At 36.9% G+C, this 21,941-nt stretch overlaps 1 protein-coding gene across 7 annotated transcripts in view; it reads left to right on the plus strand.

The window, feature by feature from the left end:
* The window catches only part of ZNF148 (zinc finger protein 148), a 142,681-nt gene extending 128,372 nt beyond the window's left edge, over positions 1–14,309 (plus strand). For 5 of the 7 annotated variants that reach the window (XM_006092840.3, XM_014459271.2, XM_023757345.1 and 2 more), the window contains 2 exons: positions 7,133–7,251; positions 7,675–14,309. In XM_006092840.3, coding sequence (XP_006092902.1) covers positions 7,133–7,251; positions 7,675–9,267 — 1,712 coding nt within the window. In that variant the 3' untranslated portion in view covers positions 9,268–14,309. The remainder of the gene's footprint in view (positions 1–7,132; positions 7,252–7,674) is intronic. The other 2 variants (XR_002830266.1, XR_002830265.1) reach the window with 2 other exon arrangements.
* The last annotated feature ends 7,632 nt before the right edge of the window (positions 14,310–21,941 follow it).

A 21,941-nucleotide genomic window follows, 5' to 3' on the forward strand; every position in this document is an offset into this window, starting at 1 on the left:
GCCATCGCTTCGTCTGGAATGACGTCCGGAAGGTTGTTCAGCTGTCCAGGCTAATTAGCATATTACACTTTTCTTATTATAGATTGATTTCAGAGAAGAAGGAAGAGAGGGAGAGAGATAGAAACATCAATGATGAGAGAGAATCATTGATTGGCTGCCTCGTGCACGCCCCCCACTGGGGATCAAGCCCGCAACCCAGGCATGTGCCCTTGGCCAGAATCAAACTTGGGACCCTTCAGTCCGCAGGCCGACGCTCTATCCTCTGAGCCAAACTGGCTAGGGCAGAATTCATACATTTCATTTGGGCCTTTGGTGGAAGAGTGGCTGACAAAATGTACTATGTAATTGGGACACAGTTATGATGAAATAGAATTTAGAATATTTAGGGAAATTAAATTTATTTATCAAGGTAATTCATTCTTATTCTGGATATTTTTAAGATGTTTAGATGTTATCTTTGAAGAGTTCCTATTTTTCAAAAATGCTTAAATGTTTTCAACCCCTATCTGAATTTTATGAGTGTCTTGACTTTCTTTGAAAGCAGCCACAATGATGATAATAGCTTCTACATATTTTGTAACTTGTTTTGCTCTTCTGTAGATCTTTTGGAGAGAATCTTACTTCATGATACTGTTAAGAAGCGAATGTAGGTTATAGGGTTTGACATCCTAATGTAGTTATTTCTCTATCCAGCTTGTCTCCCATTCCACGTTTTTGCTGTTTGCATCATTGATCGTTGATGCGACTACTTCCTACTCTTTATTTCCTGTAGAGCTCTGTGTTGTCTCCTCCTCACAGCGGTATGAAAAAAACTGATAGACAAAAAATCCAAAAGTTTATTCATTTCTTTCCCCATATAATTTTATCCCTCTGTAAATTTTTGAGAGGTCTTTAATGGATTTTTCTTTACCTATGTTTTATTATCTGTTTTGATTTTGACTTTCTTTTTTTAAGCCTCACCTGAAGACATACAGAGAGAGAGAGAGAGAGAGAGAGAGAGAGAGAAACATCGATTGGTTGCCTTCCGTACGTGCTCCAACTGGGGATCAAACTGGCAACCCTTCGGCGCACAGGACAACACTCAACCAACTGAGCCACTCCAGCAGGGCTGATTTTGACTTTCTAAGGGTGCTTAAAGAATGCTGTTGAGCATTCTTTCAGTGTGCATTTTTAGTTATTCCAGAAAATATATTATGTCAACTTTCAATTAATTACCTTGGGGAATTGACCAGATTGTAGATTAATTACTTAAAATTTTAAAAAGTGCTGTTGTGAAAAATAAAATGAATGCCAACACAAAGAGAACAACACATTTATTACTATTTTTTGAAACGAAATAGTATTCTGCATGGGCCTGTTGTGCTTATCTAATGGAGGAATTCTCTTCATCCCTAAAAAACAATTAGATATGTTCTTGCCTACTTCACCTACCTTTTAGTTTTTTTTATCATAGGGTAGAGGGGAGGGACACTGAGTCTGATCACCTGTAATTCTAGAATCTTGAGAAGATCTAACATTGTCCTTATAGAAAAACTAGAGGCCCAATGCACGAAATTTGTGCAGGGGGGTGGGGTCCCTCAGCCCGGCCTGCACCCTCTCCAATCCGGGACCCCTCGGGGAATGTCCGACTGCCAGTTTAGGCCCCATCCCACAGGGTCATCCCTCTTGCAATCCGGGACCGCTGGCTCCTAACCGCTTGCCTGCCTACTGGCTTGATCGCCGCCTAACCACTCCCCTGCCAGCCTGATGGCCCCCAACTGCCCTCCCCTGCCGGCCTCATAGCCTCCGACTGCCCTCCCCTGCTGGCCTGATCGCCCCTAACAGCCTCTGCTTCGGCCCCCACTACTGTGGCTTTGTCCGGAAGGAAGTCAGACGGTCAGAAGATGTCCAATCTCCCAGTCTAATTAGTATATTACCCTTTTATTAGTATAGATATACTATCTAGTTAAGACATTTTATTGTATGAGAAATGGACAGTGGACTCAGGAACTTGGAACTGAAAGATTATTTTAAAATTTTAGAATTCAGTGACAAATGCAGAGGTTTTTGTTAGGCAGAAGCCATGGACCTAAACGTTAGGGACTAGGCAGGAGACAACTTTGAGGGGTTGTTGTTTAGGAGATGCTAAGCAAGGGTGGAGAAGAGAATGATTGTTACAGGGAGGGATGGAAGCTACCTACCAAAAACATTGCTTGGTGCTCTGCTTTATTTCTGAGACTTCTGGGTTATTATTTAGTGGGAGAATTTGCTCAGTGGCTAGCCAGTGTTACCTAGCTTTTTATGATACTAAAAAGAGAAAGATTGCAACCAAAAAATAGACAATGGCCATTTTAGCAGAATAATAGCATTTTTGGTCATTTTGCCCCTTGTGTTTCATGTAATGTTTTGTATTTCCAAGCTGTTACATATGCATTGTTTTTACATTTCGGATGACAGTTCTTAGGTGGTAAATGTGTTCCTGAATATTGTGTATAAACTTAAACTTTACATTAAATCATTGTGCTGAATTGTGATTTGAAGCTACTACTTTGGTAACAGTATGGATTTATTTGCTAGTTAGTGTTTGTGGTTTAGATTAATTAATTAGCTATTAATACTTTTTTCCATTACAGGAAAGTAACTTCTGAAACTAATCTCAATCATTATTTTTTCGTCCTCATTGAAACAATTGCTTTTATTAGATTTCTTAGGAGCACCACTATCATACTCTAATGAGGGCCTGAACTTATGAACAATACATTAAGACTAGAAGCTGAATGAAATAGATAGAAAGACATTTGAAAGGAAGAATAAATATAGATGAAATTTAATAACAGTGTGATCAGAAGGAACTAAAGGAGTAAAACTGGTATAGGATAATGGTTTTTAAGCTTTTATTGTGGAGCCCAGATTTTCAGATGAAATCTTACATGGAATAACTTCAGTAGTGAACTAAAAAAAACAAGACAAACAATTCCAAGTGGTTTCCTTGGCTCTCAGTGAGTTGACAGCTATTATCAATACTACTCAGTTTTATTCATCCAAGGAGACAAGGTTAAGTTTGAATGACTAAAGAATTAGCCTCTGTGGAACAAGTATAGACAAAAATCTTTTAAAAAAGGAATTATACACTTTAACTCATTGAATTGCATGCTGTATGAATTAAAGCTCAATAATTATTTTTCTTAAAAAGAATACATGATATAAACATTATTTCAGTATAATCTGAAATGGATTCTGCTAAGATGTGTCACAACTGACGGAAAAATGTGTGGAGCAGAAAAAAGTTTAATTGGACTAATTTACAAAGCTTGAGAAAATGTAAATCATTTAAAACATGAATATTTGTTATATTACCTGAGCAGTTTTTTGTGGAAAACATTTGAATATATTATGTGTCATTGGACCCAATAGTGTCAACTGTAAACTTCATTTGCTCTAGGGGATTTACCCATCATTGGTTTCATTAATGTTTGTCTCTTATGGAAAACTGGATATTCTCTACAGCAGCTTAATAGCTTTGAATTGGTAAAATTTTGTTTGGAGTTTTTGAGTGTAGAAAAAGTGTTAAAATTTTTCTGAATGAGAAGAACCACTCTCAACCACTATTATTGAGCACTGAAGAAGGGCTTTGGAAATTAGCTTTTCCTAAAGACTTAAAAATATTTCTTAATGAAGTCAACTTAGTTGACTTCATTAAGAAGGAGAAAACAGTGCTTACAGTGAAACTTCTACTGTGGTTAAGATATTTTGACAGCTCCTAAGGTTATTGAATCACAAAATGCTGCTTTATACACTTCCCTCATTACAAGTTGCAACAAGAAGTAAAACCTCCATCCCCACACAAATATGGGATAGATATACTTTCTAAGCTCAAACTACAACTTTGATCAGTTTTTGGACCTTGATGCAGGTCCATATTTCAAAATCCATTAAATTGTAATTCCACCTAACCTTCATTTGGAAGTAATTAATCTGCAATGTAATAGCAGGCTAACAGGCAAATATCAAGAGAAGAATCTAATAGACTTCTATAAATGCATTCCAAGTGATAAATAATTCTTAATTAAAGATACGTTTTTATGGATTGTTTTCAGTACCTGTCTTTTTGACAAGACAATTTCAAAGATAGAATATGTAAAATCTTATGCAGATAAGTATTAGCAGATAAACATTTGCAACTGACAGATGATAGGAACATTAACTTAAAACCCCAATTCGAAAAAATGCTACCTCCTCTCATAAAAATAATTCCAGTCTTCTCATTAGGACATTTGTATTCTAAAAAAAAAAATTTATTTTGTTACCATCAATCTTATAATTATTGTAGTTTGAATTTCATCAGTAAAAATTTGTGGTTTTTTTCCTTGTTATTTGAGTATGTATACAATATCCTTGATTTGACCTCTTGCACACAAACCTTAATATATTTACTATCTGACCCTTTATTAAAAAAAAAAGTTTGCCAACCCCTGTCAAAGTTTATTTTTTGAATGTTCTCAGTTTTCAGACCTCTGTTTGTTGGTGATCTTGCTATTGATTCTCCCTCCTCTTGGTCACACCTTAGACTACCTTAAATCTTCGTGATTTAAATTTTCTCATTTTCCATGCACTACCCCCTGTCATTCCTGCTCATCCTTCAAATACTTAGGCTTCAACAATCTTTTGTCTCCATGAAAACCTACAATCCAGCGATTCTGCCTCCTTTTCACTATCCTTGTTTTCCTTGTATTTTCATCACTTTCCTTACCCAGTTTAAATTCAGCAGTCTTTGTTTATCATAATCATTCTCGCTTACACACATATCCCTTGCTCGCTCTCTCTCATACATAGTACACACTTGGCTAAATTGCAGCTTTGGGAACTTTAACTCTTTCCATCTCTGGAATAAAACAAAGCTATGTTGTATTAGGGTCACTTTAAGTAGACCCTAAATGCCTACTGGAAATCACTTGTTTCTAGTCCATTCAGTCTCTCACTCATCTAGATGTGGTCCATATTTTAGCCCATGGGCCAGTTGCACCTGCTGCCTGTTAGTGTAACTGAAATTTTATTGGAACATAGCTATACCCTTTCCTTTATGTAGTATCTATGGCTATTTTCTCCCTACAATAGCAGAGTTGAGTAATTGTGACCAAAGTTGTATGACCCTCAAAGTCTAAAATATTTACTGTCTGATCTTTTACAGAAAAGCTGCCAACCTTTCTTCAAAACATATTTTATATTCTCTCCTTTCCATAAACCTCCAGGATTTTCTTTTACCATCTCACTTTCAGCCTGCTTCCTATTTCACTGAGAAATTGAAATAATCAAAAGGGAACTTCAATAAGTTCCTAGTACCATATTTATTCACCCATGAGTTTTAAAGTTTTGATCTTTTAGAGGATAATGGGCTAATAGTGATTTGTTTTATTATGCAAAATAACTGACGATTTTTCCTTATGATGCTTTGTATAGATAATGCATATAGTTTATATTTTCAGTAGCTTTTTCATCTTAAAGGAACTATGTTTTGTTGACTTTAGACTTTTTTCCATTATTTTAAATTAAGGTGTAATTTACATACAGTAAGCTTTACCATTTTTAATGTATATGCTATGTATTCATACACTGTATACAAATATAAAGTTGGTTCTGGGTTATGAATAGTCAGACCAATGAAACAGAATAGAAAGTCTAGAAATTGACCCATGGAACTTATTAGTGTATGATTATGATAAAAAATGGGATTAAGAAAAGATCACCTCATAAGTGGGTTAGGAAAACTGTGGACAGCCATATGGGAAAACAAACTATTATCTGTACCTCACATTCTCTCTGAGGATGAACTCCAGATATATCAGATTTAATGTAAAAAATGAAGCTATAAATGTGTGGGCAAATTAGAATGGGAAATACCTTTCTAAATAACACTCAAAATCTAATATCCATAAAAGAAAAGATTGATAAATTCAACTACTTAATAAGTAAAACCCCTGGCAGCCAAACAACTCCACCCCCACTCTGAAAAAGGCCCCTCTTGTGCAGATGGGGCGCTGGTCCTCGCACATCCCACGGCAGCTACACCATTTTGTCTTTCACTTTCTTGATAGTTTCCTTTGAAGCACAAATGTTTTTAATTTTGATGAAATAACATTCTACTTATTTTTGCTTGGTTGCTTGTGCTTTTGGTGCCATATCTAAGAAATCATTGCCTAACCCAAGGTCAAGTTTTATTTAATAGTTTTAGTTCTCACATCTAGGTCTGTGATCCATTTTGAGTTAACTGTGTGTATGAGGTGAGGTAGAGGTCCCACTCCATTCCTTTGTATGTGGGTATCAGATTGTACCAGTATCATTGTTGAAAAAACTCTTATTTTCCCATTGAAGTGCCTTGGCACCTCTGTGGTTTCGGAAGTAAAACTTAATTTTAGATCTCCATAGTAATGGTTCCTTATAGCTAAGGATTCTTCATGAGATTTTTAAAATGTGTGTGTGCATGTGTGTCCAGTTTAACAGTGCTCATTTAATTCATTCCCAAAGGGACATCAGAAATTCTGGTTTGAGTTGAGAAAAAGAGAATCAGACTTTACTTTTGAGACAGTGTCTAAGCTAAGCTCTTCTTATGTTTTAGTAAATTAGATTTTTAAGAGTATTTTCCTAGGATTCCAATTCCATTTAACCACAAGTATATTTTTAAACAATGTAAAATTAAAATGGTTGTACCCAAGAATTGTATTGGACTATGTATGGGTAACATTTCCTTTTTCAAAAATTCTTTTAAAATATTGTTTTGTATGATTGAGAAAAGGATTAGAAACATAAGCCACTCACTGAAAGAGTGTTCATATTGCTATAAGTTCCTGGTTCTACTGGTCTCCATGGAAAAGAGTATGTTATATATGCACATAATTGAAAGGCAGGGAAATTGAGTATGTCTGCTTTAGGTTTTTCTTTTCAATGGCATAGCCAATCTCTTTCATTTTTATAAAGCAAAATATTATTTGAAAAATTTAATGGGACAGTATCTTTATTATAGGGGAGACTTTTTATCAGTTAAAAAGAGCCAAGTGTGACAGCTCTCAAAAGCCATTTATTTAGAGAGTCTTGTGTTAAAATAATTTGTTAGTTTACAGTATTTGTTTTGTTGTAAACTTTCTATATCGTGTACTAGGTGAAAAGCCATTTCGCTGTGATGAATGTGGTATGAGATTCATACAAAAATATCATATGGAAAGGCATAAGAGAACTCATAGTGGAGAAAAACCTTACCAGTGTGAATACTGTTTACAGGTAAGAGGTGGTTTAAAATTCTTTTTTAAAATTGATTTTTAGACAGCAAAGAAGGGGGAGGGAAGGAGGGAGAAAGGGATATATATAGAGAGAGGGGGGGGGCTGGGCTGAAATTCTTTTTTAAAAATCCACTTTATTGAGATATGATTGACACTTGAAAATTCTTCTATCCTAAATTAAATTATAAAATAATTCTAATAAATTAAAAACTGTTACTACTAGATCTACTTGAAGAACTTCCTAACTATTGTTGATTAAATTTTTATAGATGATTGGCTCAGCAAAATTAGTTTGGAATTGCTTGTATTAATATACTTATGTCTATCTTTATATTAATTGCTTTTTTCTTTTCTTTTCTTTTCTTGGTTGGCCAAAAACACAAACTAAAACAAAAAACTCACTACCAAACTCTGAATTCAACAGTATTTTTCCAGAACAGATCGTGTATTGAAACATAAACGTATGTGCCATGAAAATCATGACAAAAAACTGAACAGATGTGCTATCAAAGGTGGCCTTCTGACATCTGAGGAAGATTCTGGCTTTTCTACATCACCGAAAGATAACTCACTGCCAAAAAAGAAAAGGCAGAAAACTGAGAAAAAATCTGGGATGGACAAAGAGAGTGCTTTGGACAAATCTGATCTGAAGAAAGACAAAAATGATTATTTGCCTCTTTATTCTTCAAGTACTAAAGTAAAAGACGAGTATATGGTAGCAGAGTATGCTGTTGAAATGCCACATTCTTCCGTTGGGGGATCGCATTTAGAAGATGCATCAGGAGAAATACATCCACCTAAGTTGGTTCTCAAAAAAATTAACAGTAAGAGAAGTCTGAAACAGCCACTGGAGCAAAATCAAACAATTTCACCTTTATCCACATATGAGGAGAGCAAAGTTTCAAAGTATGCCTTTGAACTTGTGGATAAACAAGCTTTACTGGACTCAGAGGGCAATGCTGACATTGATCAGGTTGATAATTTACAAGAGGGTCCCAGTAAACCTGTGCATAGCAGCACTAATTATGATGATGCCATGCAGTTTTTGAAGAAGAAGCGATACCTTCAAGCAGCAAGTAACAGTAGTAGGGAGTATGCGCTGAATGTGGGTACCATTGCCTCTCAGCCTTCTGTAACACAAGCAGCTGTGGCAAGTGTCATCGATGAAAGTACCACAGCATCCATATTAGATACACAGGCACTGAATGTGGAGATTAAGAGTAATCATGACAAAAATGTTATTCCGGATGAGGTACTACAGACCCTTTTGGATCATTATTCCCATAAAGCTAATGGACAGCATGAGATATCATTCAGTGTTTCGGACACAGAGGTGACTTCTAGCATATCAATAAATTCTTCAGAAGTACCTGAGGTCACCCAGTCAGAGAATGTTGGATCAAGCTCCCAAGCATCCTCATCAGATAAAGCCAACATGTTGCAGGAATATTCAAAGTTTCTGCAGCAGGCTTTGGACAGAACTAGCCAAAATGATGCCTATTTGAATAGCCCGAGCCTTAACTTTGTGACTGATAACCAGACCCTTCCAAGTCAGCCAGCATTCTCTTCCATAGACAAGCAAGTCTATGCAGCCATGCCCATCAATAGCTTTCGATCAGGAATGAATTCTCCACTAAGAACAACTCCAGATAAGTCCCACTTTGGACTAATAGTTGGTGATTCACAGCACTCGTTTCCCTTTTCAGGTGATGAGACAAACCATGCTTCTGCCACATCAACACAGGACTTTCTGGATCAAGTGACTTCTCAGAAGAAAGCTGAGGCTCAGCCTGTCCACCAAGCTTACCAAATGAGCTCCTTCGAACAGCCCTTCCGTGCTCCCTATCACGGATCAAGAGCTGGAATAGCTACTCAATTTAGCACTGCCAATGGACAGGTGAACCTTCGGGGACCAGGGACAAGTGCTGAATTTCCCGAATTTCCCTTGGTGAATGTAAATGATAGAGCTGGGATGACATCCTCACCTGATGCCACAACTGGCCAGACTTTTGGCTAAAAAAAAAAAAAAAAAAAAGTGTGTAAATAATACTGGCACTTTAGAACAGAATAATCAAGAGTGGGGTTACTCTGTGTAAAATGGAGTGCTGTACAGATTTAAGAGCAATGCGATATAACAAGTTAAGCTGATATGAATAGCAAGATAAACCAATAACTGTTTTGTTTGGTTAGTCAGCATTCTTTGAACTGCCTTACATGTTGTCACCTTTATAGAAGCAATGCATTACTTGTTTTAGATCAGAAACTTGCTATTCCACCTACACCACATTTAAAAGGAAAAAAAAAAAAAGACTTTCGCACAATTGTTTCCTAACTGATAACATTGTACATTCTTAGGAGATTAGTAATTGTGTGAAATTTATTCATACTGTTTAAGTTTTTCAGCATAGTCATTGCACTTCAGCAGGGAATTTGATTATACTTTACAGAGTGAACTCAAACGTTTAAATGTCAAGAGATTATGGCGTAAATAAATTAGTGTGTCCTGTGGGGGAAAAAGAAACCAGGAAACCACCCTTTTAAAAAGAATGACATGCCATATACCCTTGATTTTTATTTTGCATTATATTGACATGTTGTTGTTTTTTTTTGTTTTTTTTTTTTTTAAGGAAAAAAGTAATAAAAATCTGATAGTCTAAGACTCCACTATTTAAAAGCCTAGTTACTTTTAAAATATGCATACTTTCAAAAGTTTTACCAAAATACATAATGTTTGAAGCATTCACTTCTATGGAAGTATGCATATTGGTGTCAGTTTCTTTGTACAGTTGTACCTAGGTATTTTTTATGATTTTTCATGTGCAGGTATCAAGATTTTGAAGTTTTAGTAAGAAGATATTCTGTAGATTACATTCCCAAGAACATAATGCTTATACAAATGTATATTCCACGTTTTAAAACTTAATTGTATTTTACTTTACATATACACTTCAGTTAACATAGAGCACTTAGAATCTATTTGGTATTTTTGATTTCTCAAAATAAAAAAAGATTTAGATTTTTAGGTTTGATATGGTTGTGTCATAATCATCTCATAATTGACAATTTTAATTTTTGGCAATAAAAGGAAATTGGGTTATCTTTGGAACTGTAAAACTTGGTTTAATCCTTTTCTCTCTAGAATCTTTATAGATTGGATAATTAAACAGTATCCAGAGGAACTAAAGAAATGGGCATTTTAATTGCTTATTTTATCTTGAGTTAATTTTTAATGAACACTGTTCATTATTATTTTACAAACCAAAAGTGTTTACTAATTCTAGTAACTACAGTTTCTTTTTCAGCTAGATGAGTGATCGGAAACTTTTTGTTGCATTTCAAAATCTAAATAAACTACAGACTTTATCCTTATACTACGAATGTTTTATTTTTAATACTTTGTCTTAAAATAATACAGCATGGTACAATAAATAGTGCTTTTATATATACATATATACTTTTCTGAAGAATGATGGTTTGAGTTACACTTTGGACAGTTTTAATTTTTGGAAAATAACATTAGTTTTATAGATTCTGTTATCCTATTTGTTCCAACTTTTCATTTTCTTTAAAGAAGTTTTCGCCATCTTTGCATAACCCACATACTGACATAGTACCAGTAGCCATCTTTGTCATAATGCACATACTGATAGAGTACCAATGATAATCTAAAATTAATAGCCTTGGAAAATGAAACTTTATTGTTGTTAATTTCCATTTTAACTTTTATATTGGCCCTATAGGTCTATAGTCTTTGTTTCAGTATAGAATGTTATACATTTAAATTATTTTTTCTTCTATTTAATATTATCCCAAGACTGTTCTCATAAAGAAAGGGAGCAAAGAAATATCCACCATAAATATATTTTCAGTTATTTTGAACATATTGGTGTTTTTATAATAAGGACTATAAATTATCTTTAATGTGGTTTCCTCTACACTTTGGTTATTAAGCTTTGCTTATAATACTCATTTTTCCACTTCACAGCTTTCTTTGCTGGCAGATTTTTCAAGACTTCTTTGAAGTAGATATTTAAAATGTTCTGCCATTATTGACTCTTAAAAATGGTGTGTGTTGTGTTGCACATCACAGTCGCAGGAAAGCTTCATTCAGGTGAGATGGTGCAAATGGAACTGCTCTCCCTAGATAGGATTGGTCTTTTCTTACAGGACTACTTGATGATAGTAGGCATTTATTTCCTGAGTTATTTTTTGAGCCTGATCAAATTTTTGATCTATTGAGAACTTGATGTAGTTCTTGGTGCAGTATAAAGATTTTTGTTAGTTTGTTTTAACAGCAGCACAGTTTTTAGAATGTGACTCTACTGCTGAGCAGTTAGGGTAAGCTAACGAAGAAAGGCCTTTGAAAATGGGAGTTAAGCAAGCAGAATTTCAGGTTTTGCATTCCTGTGTTCAACACATTTCTTTAAATCTGTATAATAGCAGACATTTCTACCACATTATAAACATTTTTGCAATAAGTGATACTTGGCATAACTGACTGACTTTAAGTATAGTTATTCTCTTACTGTGAAATTCTGAATGCCTACCAGAGTTACCTTGTCCTATTATCACATGGTAAACATCTCAGCATTGTGGGTTTCCCAATTTGGTTTAGAAAGTTACTTAATTTTATCTGGGCAATTAGCAGAGAAAGCAAGTAGCCTTTTGTGCTGCTTTTAGATCAGAATATCGAGGATATGAGATATCCTTTTGCAATTTGTGTTTCTCATTACTTTCAGTGAGCAAATTGTTCTTTTGAAACATGCTTTTACCCCCTCCAACCTTTGGTCAGTGTGAATGAGGTGCTTTTTCACTTAGGACCTGCATTTGAAGATTGGAAACAGATTGCATTAGATGAGGTAATATCTCTTGCACATATTCTAAAAGTATTTTGTGTTTTTTTTTTAACTTATTGCACACATTTCGTTTGGTTCAGACTATTTGAGTAGCTATTTTGGACCTACCTGCACGTTTTCTACTTGATGCCATAAAATCCATCCTTTTAGCTCTGGCTGAGGACTGTCAGTGGTCGGGTCCTTTTCTCTTGGAGAGAAAGGCTAAAGGCTGTGCTCAGGGGAGGTTTTCATTTCCACAGGTGAGAGAAACGTGAAGTGCCAGCTAGGTTAGATCCTTTGCCACTTGTTTCATTTTATTAATTTGGGCTTTTAAAGGGCTGTTTAAAAACAAAAACAAACGCCGGGAAACTTTAAAAGTAGGCATTACTGTAATGCTACATTTCTTAGACTTAGAACGTTTTAAACTAGAACTCGTTTTTTCACAGTATATTTACTTGAAGCACTATTATAATCAGTGAGAAACTTTTTGACTCTGCAATTTAATTTAAACTTTTTCCGTTTCAAATTACTTTATTTCAGGGAAATAATTTTCCAGTTGTTTTTGCTATCTTCTGCAAATAAAAACAGTATGTTTCCTTTATTCACTTAAACTTTGGTAGGAAACAAACTAAAGCAGACAAACATTTCTTGTTATGTTTGTTGCTTTCTTTAATCCAATGGATAAAAAAGTAAAACCCTGTAAACATTATTTTATTTTTTTATGCAATACCATGCTGTAAATATGGTTCATCAAATAAGGATGTACCTATGATTGAATCTTTAATTCTGCACAGTTAGAGTTTATATATAAACGTGTCTTGACAATCAAGGACTTTTATGTGTCTTCCTTTATGATGTTTATTAATGTTATGCATTCCATTTGTTTTGAAGTGAGTACCAATGTGCTAATTTGTATTGTCTGAAAGTATGTAATGTTTTTACAGCTTGTTTTTAAGAATCTGTAAATATGTACAAACAAATCACAGTACTCTTTATGTTAGAAGGCATATGATGTTGTACTGTATGTAAGCAATAATACATAGCAGTGCTAACTTTACAAGTAGCATCAGGAAAGTTCTAAAAAGCATTTCAGAGTTATTGATTATCCTTATTTCATTTAATAATGATTATCTTTAATCAGTTTTTATAAACAAATTCCATTGTTCCTCCTATTGGAACGTAACACTGTTTACACAGCATAATTGAAGTTGCAGGGGAGACAGGCTAAATCTGACTTCATCTGTACTCACTTTCACTAAGCATTGAATGGCCTTACCACTCTTCTGCAAGATGGAGGAAGACCGCAAAACTTAGTGCCCATCACACTGAAGGAAGGGGGTGTGTTGTATTTTTTTTTCCTGCTTCTGTACTGCTACCTAACGTGGTTTGCTTTGAATTTTAATATTTGTTTTTCTGTTTTAGATTCAAGCCCATAAGTTTTGAGGTGACTTCAGCTCCATTGTGAAATAGTTCTCTTCATATTTCATATCTACATTTCAATAATTCTAAACTTTCTACTTTGATTTTTAGATACTTATTTTTCAAGCTTGATTTCTCAGCTGATCAGATGAACTTATTCAACTTAAATAACAAAGGAAGACAAATCTATTGTAGTTTGAATTCAGTAGATATTATACTGTACAGAACAGCTAACTATTTGAACACACACATCACTGCTTTAGAAATAAAACCGCCAATTTTTAAATGTATATGACCTACATTTTATAGGAGAAATGTTTTTAAATGCTAGTCATTTATATAAATGTGCTTTGAAGGATTTGCTAGTTCACTTCTGTCACTTTTTAGTACACTGGTATCTTTTATATGTAATGTATGCTTTTTATTGTAGCAGAGCATTTCAGTAGAAAGAATTTTGCAACAATATGGGGGAAATTTTTCATTGTTGGATTTGAATTATACTGGATTTTATCTGTGTAGTCTTGTCTTCATTTTAATGCTGTCTGGAAGGGAACTTGGTATCCAAATAAAGCAGGTAACCTCATTTTACTTAAAGGGCATACTGTGTAGTGCTGAATTTAACCTGGAAATCTAATGATTTTGAAGAGAAAAACAAGTTTATAACAATTGTACAGAAGAAATTAAATGTGTGATGGAAATCCTGATGGTGAAGCACGTTGAATTTTCTGATATAGTGTTATTTTCCTGGGATCCCCTATGCCTTCTTTGTATTTCAACTAATAAAGGAAAAACCCTGTCATTGAAACTGGTAGGATAATAGGATATTCTGATTATACAGTATTACTATTCCTATCTCATTTTCTGACCCTTTCTCAATCACTGTAAATTTTTATTTTCTATTTCCTGTTGATAATTAAACATGTACATAATATAGACACTGTTGTATAAAACTGAATGAACTGAGTTGCTATGCTCGAATGGGTAACTAAATGGAAATATGGATACTGAGAATTCGTAAAATGCCAGAATAAATTTACAGGGAAAAGGGAGGTATCATGTGTCCTGGGAAAGTCACAGCAAGTGTTTCTTTTGACGCTCTGCGAAATAAATGTGAGAGAATCAACTACAAACTTACTATCTGACACAAATGGATCTTTCCTTCCCCCAAATACATGAGCGCACTAAATTTCAAAATCTACTCAGGTGAAAATTGCTTTGCAATGAATCTTATCACATTGAAATTTTCACTGTTAAAAAGATATTTGTGATATTTTTAAATACAAACTTTCATATCAGTAGTCAGCAGCCTGACAATTGAAATTCGGTAAGTCAATATATTTTAAAATATATTTTACCCTCCAAATAGAATTGTTTTTAAACAATTGGGAGGGCTTTTTTGTTTAAATGTATTTTTTATTGTTATTGTAAAAATAAAATCTTGCTTGACCTCACATTATGCCATGAATGAATTGCTGAGCCTCTATACTACATGAAATCTTTTTTCATGCATAATCTTGGGAACATAGAAATGTTCTTTAAACTGACCTATTCATTAAGAGGTTTAATGAGTTTCACAGCTTCTGGCATTGTCATATAGTTAACCTCGCCATTTAGAGTTTATAATACCCTTTTATGTATTGTGATGCTAAAGGAAATTGTTTTGTTTTATTTTTAATTGAATTATTAGACTAATTTATATTTGCAAATTCTGCATTTTAAATGTGGACACTGGCTGTTTGAAAAATAAAAAAGAATACAGAATACAGTTTTATGAATAATTTCATAACATTCTGAACATTCTGAACCAAATAACTAATGGTAAATATTTAAAAATTCTAGTATGTAGATTAATATGAAGAGAAAAGATGTTTATAGAATTAACAGTTTGTTACACAAATTGGGTAACAATTAGCAGAGCCTTTACAGTAGCTTTGTGTAGATGCTATTGGGCAGTTCAAATGCAGGAGTCAGCTGTACCGTCGTCCGATATTTTAAGCTGAAGTGTGTTTGACACAATAATATATGTGATTTTTTTTCTTTACAGATAAGATTTTTATTCAATATTTTAGACTTGAAATGTTTAACATACAGCTAAGAACCAATGTGATTTTTTCTTCTTCACAGATACGATTCTATTACCATATCATATATGGGATTTTTTTTTCACATTGGTGAAGGTAGTTTCATTTTTATCGAGTCCCCTATCATGTGGCCAGCAGAACGCATTGTTAGAAAGTTGTCTGCAGTTAGGAGTACAGTCCTTGGGACAAATATAAACTAATTGGCCTTTGCAAAGATTAGTCCAATGACCTGGGTTTTATCTACATGGTGCTTTGGCCAATTATGCAGAATAACACCACTGACAGTATACTAATCCATTCCCTCCATGCCAGTTTTTCTTGAATGGTTGGGAACAGGGAGGCAGGTCAGGGGATACTCTACCTGGTATTTCTCCCACCTTCTGAAGGTTACAAGAAAAAAATGAAGTCACTTGAATTAGTGTGTTGTCAGTCTTACTCAAAAGAAGTATAAAGATTTTTATGGCTATATGTTTGTGTGTGTGTGTGTGTGTGTCTATGTTTGGATCGGACTTTAAATTTTTTTTAGAGTACTGGCTGTTCCCCCTCGTCGTCCCCCCACCCCCCAAACTCGATAAGGTGTTAGATTAAATCATACCTACTTGATGGATAGTGAATCAATGAAGTGGAAAAGTTTAAGTGAACGAAAGGTAAAATTTGGATCATAATTTCAGTTCTTTGTCACTTTCAAATGTCCTTAAAAGGACATTTATAGTAAAACATTTTACACATACACTTAAGCAGATATGTATGCATTTGTGTAAGAGTCGGAATGTAAAATGTGCTACTGTAAATGCGAAGGACATTTTCAAAGTGGTTCTCGAACTACTAGGAAAATGAGTTTAAAAATGGACTTGAATTATAAACTGGAAAACATTTCACCCTTTACCTATTTATCCATTTACACAAAAGAGTGAACTTTTTAAAGTTGAAATTTACTAATTTTTCTTAGCTTCTCCCATTCTTAATAAGATTGTGAGAGTTTGGCTCGGTGGTTAGAGTGTCAGCCCACGGACTGGGTCACGGGTTTGATTACGGTCAAGGGAACATACCTCGGTTTCAGGCTCGGTCCCCGACCCTGGTCATGACACCTTCGGGAGGCCACCAGTCGATGTGTCTCTCTCACATGGATGTTTCTATCTGTCTCTACCCCTCCCTTCCACGCTCTGAAAAATCAATGGAAAAAAAGATCCTCGGGTGAGGAGTAACAAAAAAAATTTTTTTGAAGTTGATGACTGTCAAGGTGGCGAAGGGGACCAATGAAATAGATTACCTGTGATAGTAGTTGTGTTTTCTGTTGATTTGAATCCTTACTTGCTGGGGCATAGTATTAGTTCAGCATTGATCACTTAGTAACGAGCATTGTAATATATGCAAATAGATGGTTGAGGCTACGAGCATCTTTATCTGAAAGGTGTTTATAATTATGGCAATTGCAGGATGCATTATTGTACTTGAGATTATTAAAGCAAATATTGAGTGCTAAGATGTTGGGTGCTGTGCTGAGTAATTTATATCTCATTTGTCAACTAATGGGTAAGTAGTAGTAGTACTTATTTTAGAATAGTTTTCTAGAAAACATAACAAAAGAGAAAAAATATGTAGACCAAAACAGTGGAAATAGAGAACATTGTTAAAAATCATTCCCTAGTTAAAATACCAAACTTGGGATAAGATTCAAACCTTACTTGCTGACATTATCATTCAAAAGACTGAGCAAGATAGGAGAGGGGTTTGTGTGTCTGGATTTAAATGACCAACAAGGAGTAACTGTTAGTGAAGTGGCAGTGACAGGAACTTTATAAATTTATGATTCCATTATCAGAGGCCATGGAAGGGTTGGAACATTCTGGAAAATGATACAGTGAATGAGGAAAAAATGTTGTAGACTTGTTAGAACAAAGAGGCAGAAGGACCATCCCACAAAAGTAAGAATATATTGAACTTAACCCCAAGCTATGGGTTAATCGTGAGCAGGAACCTGGCTGCCCACAAGGCGGAAGCACAGGCCTGAGCCGTGAGGTTGGGGGGCAGCAGCCAGCTCCCCAGGCAGGAGGAAGGGGGGTGGTGGGCCTACTCACTCACCTTTTTCTCCTGTGTGTTTCTTTTCCCATTTCTCTGTTACTTGCTCTCACCTTCGTTTTATTTTCCCTGAATGATTGTGTGGTCTGTAGCAGGTAGACTCCGAAGGGAAATGACTAATGGTATGTGATGCCCAGCCTCATACAGGTTGGGTTTGTTTATCTTAAATGTTCGGGGGTTTTTTAGTATCGGTAGTTCAGGAAAATTTTAAACTGGCTGTTCATGGGGAGAAGATTGGGAAACTCCTGAATTTGTGTGTAAGTTGCTGGAGGGCATTTTTTTACAGAATCACACATAAGCAGGTATGAATGAATGAGCAATGTCATGGGAAAGGCCTCAACAGTGCAGGTATTAGAAATGGGGCTGGAGGTTTGTTGGGATTAAAATGGTGCTATAATCGGGCAACCTGGAAATGCTGGGTTTCTGCTTTCAACCTCAGATTTCTAAACACAATTCCCAAGAAACACAATGACCAATGGCTCGTGGGAAACCGGTGTTACTATGTGTTGAACCTGTTTCCCAAACCTTAGTGTGGCAATGGGCCAGAGCATGTGCTAGGACTACAGGCTTCTAGCGCCAGCTCCTTCCGGGCACCTTCCCTGCCCCAGGCTGCAGAGAAATGAGCGCATCTCAATATTTGGAGAGGAGTGAGTCAAGGCAGGACGCCATCAGTGAGCCCCTTCCCACCCCAGGTGCACAGAACAAAGAAAAGGAAAAGCAAACAGCCACATCCACATGTGTGGCCTATTAATGGCAAAAGACCTTGCTCACTGCCGGATGTGGCTCAGTAAGTGTTCTGTGATCCCATCAATCAGATTGGCAACTCATGGGGGGTCAGCGCTTGTGACTGTCTCTCAAATTCTTTCAAACTCTCCCTCCTGTTACTACCACAGACCAAGTCACCCTCACGTCTCCTCCGGGCTTCTTGCTGCAAGTTTCTTCTGAACATCAGCTCTGGATGCCTCCAGTCCTTTTTCTAGGTAATAGCTATGCAAAAACCCTTCGAGGTTTCTCAGTCGCTATTTGGATAAACACTCCACTCCTTACTTGGCCCTGCACGGTTGTCTGCTGCCCACAGCCCAACTCCCCCACAGTGAACCTATCATCCTCTCTGCTCGTTACTGAACTGCTTTCACTCTCATACTCGGTCACGCTCCCTTCGGCCACAAAGACTATTTCTTCTCTACTCCTTACCTATTAATCTCCCCACCCCAGATTTCAGCCCCAGCATCACTTCCTCCCCTCTGCACTCCCCCTACCTCTACACCACCCTTTCAGAGTCTTGGACCACCCTATACAGCTCCTTCCCAGCACAGACGTCTGTTTGTAAGAATCTGCTTATTCGTGTGAAAATTTGATTTCCCGCCATCCAGAGCTGTCTTGCTGCCCATGGTGTGTCAGTGTTGGGCACAGTGCTTAGAGATGAAATCATTGGTGACTATGGTGCAGTGGTTCTCAACCTTGGCTGCACATTAGAATCACCTAGGAATCTTTTTAAAAATCCTGATTTCTGGGCCTCATCCTCCGGAAATTCTGTTTCTTTGTTATGGGGTGGGGCCACAACATTAGTAACAAAGAAATAGAATTTCCAGAGGATGAGGCCCGGAAATCAGGATTTTAAAAAGATTCCCAGGTGATTCTAATGTGCAGCCAAGGTTGAGAACCACTGATTTAAAGGGAGCATCCAGGCCCTCTCAGTTAAACCATGGCTGCAAAGAGAGCATGCCGGTGCCAGAGAGAAGCACTGCTAGGGAGTTTGAGGCTCTGCGACAGCAGCAGTGGGACCAGAAAACTGCCATGTGTGTTTCAAATTCAGGGAAAGGTGGTGGATTATGAAAACAACAGAGCTGAGCGGGATTTCAATCCCCAGCAAAATTTTAGAATGTTCCTAGCAACTCTGCCAGGTAGGCTCGGCAGGTCTCATCACTAACTCCATGCTACGAATGAGGAGACAGGCTCAGACACAGTAAGGACCGTGGACAAGGTCACAGAGTGGAGAGGAAGAACAGGACTCAAATCCAGACCTAACTTCTCTCATCGAGACTCTTGAAGGTCTCTCGTCGGGTCTTTCCTATGATATGTAAGCACATGCTGGATGCTAATTGCACTGTTGTCACAGTCCCGTAAGACTGCCACGGTCATCCTTAAAACACACGGGACCTTGTTCATCAGCTTCTCTCAGCATCACGTTTTCTAGTCCCACCAGGTCCTCACGGCAGCTGCCAGGTGGCTGATGGAGGGAGAAGGCCTTTCTCTCATCAGGAGGCAAACTCCCAGAGTCAACAAATAGCTTAGATCCTGGAGGAGAAACCTGCTCAACAGGTGCTGGGAACACCTGGCGGCAGGACAGCGCAGCCCCTCCCTCTCAGCCGCACCCCGGAAGCCAGAGCAGGGCTTCCAGGGGTCTGCCCCACCTCTCTGGGAGCTGCCACCTTTCAATTCCAGGCTGGCAGCCCCTCTGACACTTCCTTTTTGCACCTGGGGCTCTTGCAAACATTTCACAGTCCAGAAAGACAGAAAGCCTGTCTCTGTCTTATTCCTTCCCCTGGATTAGAGAGGCAGAGAATTTAGTATTGTAACTAGACCCAGGTTCAAGTCCTAACTCCACCCTCAGGGCCAGCCAACTTTTCTGAATGTGTGCAGAATTCCTGTGATTTTTAAAAAATGGGCAGACATGCCCCAGGGTGATCAACTAAAAATAAATTTAAAAATATATATATATTTATTTATATATTACACTTTAAAAATAATATATATTTTAAAATATATACAGGATGGGGCAAAAGTAGTTTCGTAGTTGTGAGTATGCAAAACAGTTTATTCTTGGATTATTTATTAATGATTGTATTATTTTTCATATGAACAACTGTAAACCTACTTTTGCCCCACCCGTTATGTATTAAATTACCTGTGCTCTCTGAGTGACATATTTCACCTCCTCATCATGGAAGATTATAACTGGAGTAACCACAGTGGGCAGGGTATATTCTATCTCTCAGGTATTTTACAGAAGGACCAAGCAGCAGACAAAAAAGCAAACTATTGAGCCCTAACCGGTTTGGCTCAATGGATGGAGTGTCGACCTGCAGACTGAAAGGTCCCAGGTTCGATTCCGATCAAGGGCATGTACCTTGGCTGCAGGCACACCCCCAGTAGGAGGTGTGCAGGAGGCAGCTGATCGATGTTTCTCATCGATGTTTCTAACTATCTCTCTCCCTTCCTCTCTGTAAAAAATCAATAAAATATATATATTTTTTTAAAGCAAACTATTGAATTAGCAAGTCCATACTTTTCAACCGAGGTTGACCTTAGAATGACCTGAGGAATTTAAAGAAAATTCTGGTGCCCAGGCCCAGGTATCTTTGCTTTCTGAAACCACCCCAGGTGACCATAGAGCACAGCCTGGGCAGAGGACCAGGTTCGCTGGCTCCCCTCCGCAGCCCTTCTGAGCCTGGCGTTAGGGAGGAGGCTGGGAGAGAGGTTTTTGTAGATGTACATTATTTACATCATGAATTAATGTTTTCAACCTGTTTGCACATTTCAGTTTTGGTTAACTTTGTCCAAGCTCTGATCCCTCCCCAGGGTGCAGACTTTTTGACAAATGAGGTCATTTTTTTAAAGACAGGATTTCTCCAGCCTTCACACAGGAGGCAGGTCCCAGCACCAGCCACTAGCAGGGAAAGGGCTGAAGGATCTGTCTGTAGCTGAGCAACAACCTCACAATGTGGGCTTCACCTGGAACCAGAGTTGTGCATGAATAGAAAAAAGGTGAGCTTAAAACCACATTTTGATTTTTTATGTAATGGGGCTGCAGGAACAGTGAATTCAAACAATGAAATAAACAAGAACACTGTGGAAGGAAATGGTATTTTTACCTTGGCTGGATGAACCATGTATTTGCTATCTATTGCTGAAAACTCATTGGCTTAAAACCGCGATTTTCAACCTTTTTCATCGCGTGACACACATAAACTAAATGCTAAAATTCTGTGGCACACCAAAAAATACTTTTTGCCAGTCTGACAAAAAAAAAAAAAGGTATGATTTTGATTCATTCACACTGGATGGCTATTGCTAAGTTGGCTGTTGTCACTTTTTTGACAATCTAAGAGAAAGAGGTCAGTGCCCCTGACTAAATAGTCAGGTATTGCGTCTTTTAAAAATTCTTGCAGCACGTGCATTGAAGATCACTGGCTTAAAACAACAATAATTTATCTCTCATGGTTTCTGTGGTCAGAAATTCAGGCAGAGCCCAGCAAGAAGTCTGTCTTTTTGTT

This window comes from Myotis lucifugus, unplaced genomic scaffold (genome assembly GCF_000147115.1).
Source record: "Myotis lucifugus unplaced genomic scaffold, Myoluc2.0 scaffold_105, whole genome shotgun sequence".
In the NCBI taxonomy this organism is placed as follows: Eukaryota; Metazoa; Chordata; class Mammalia; order Chiroptera; family Vespertilionidae; genus Myotis; species Myotis lucifugus.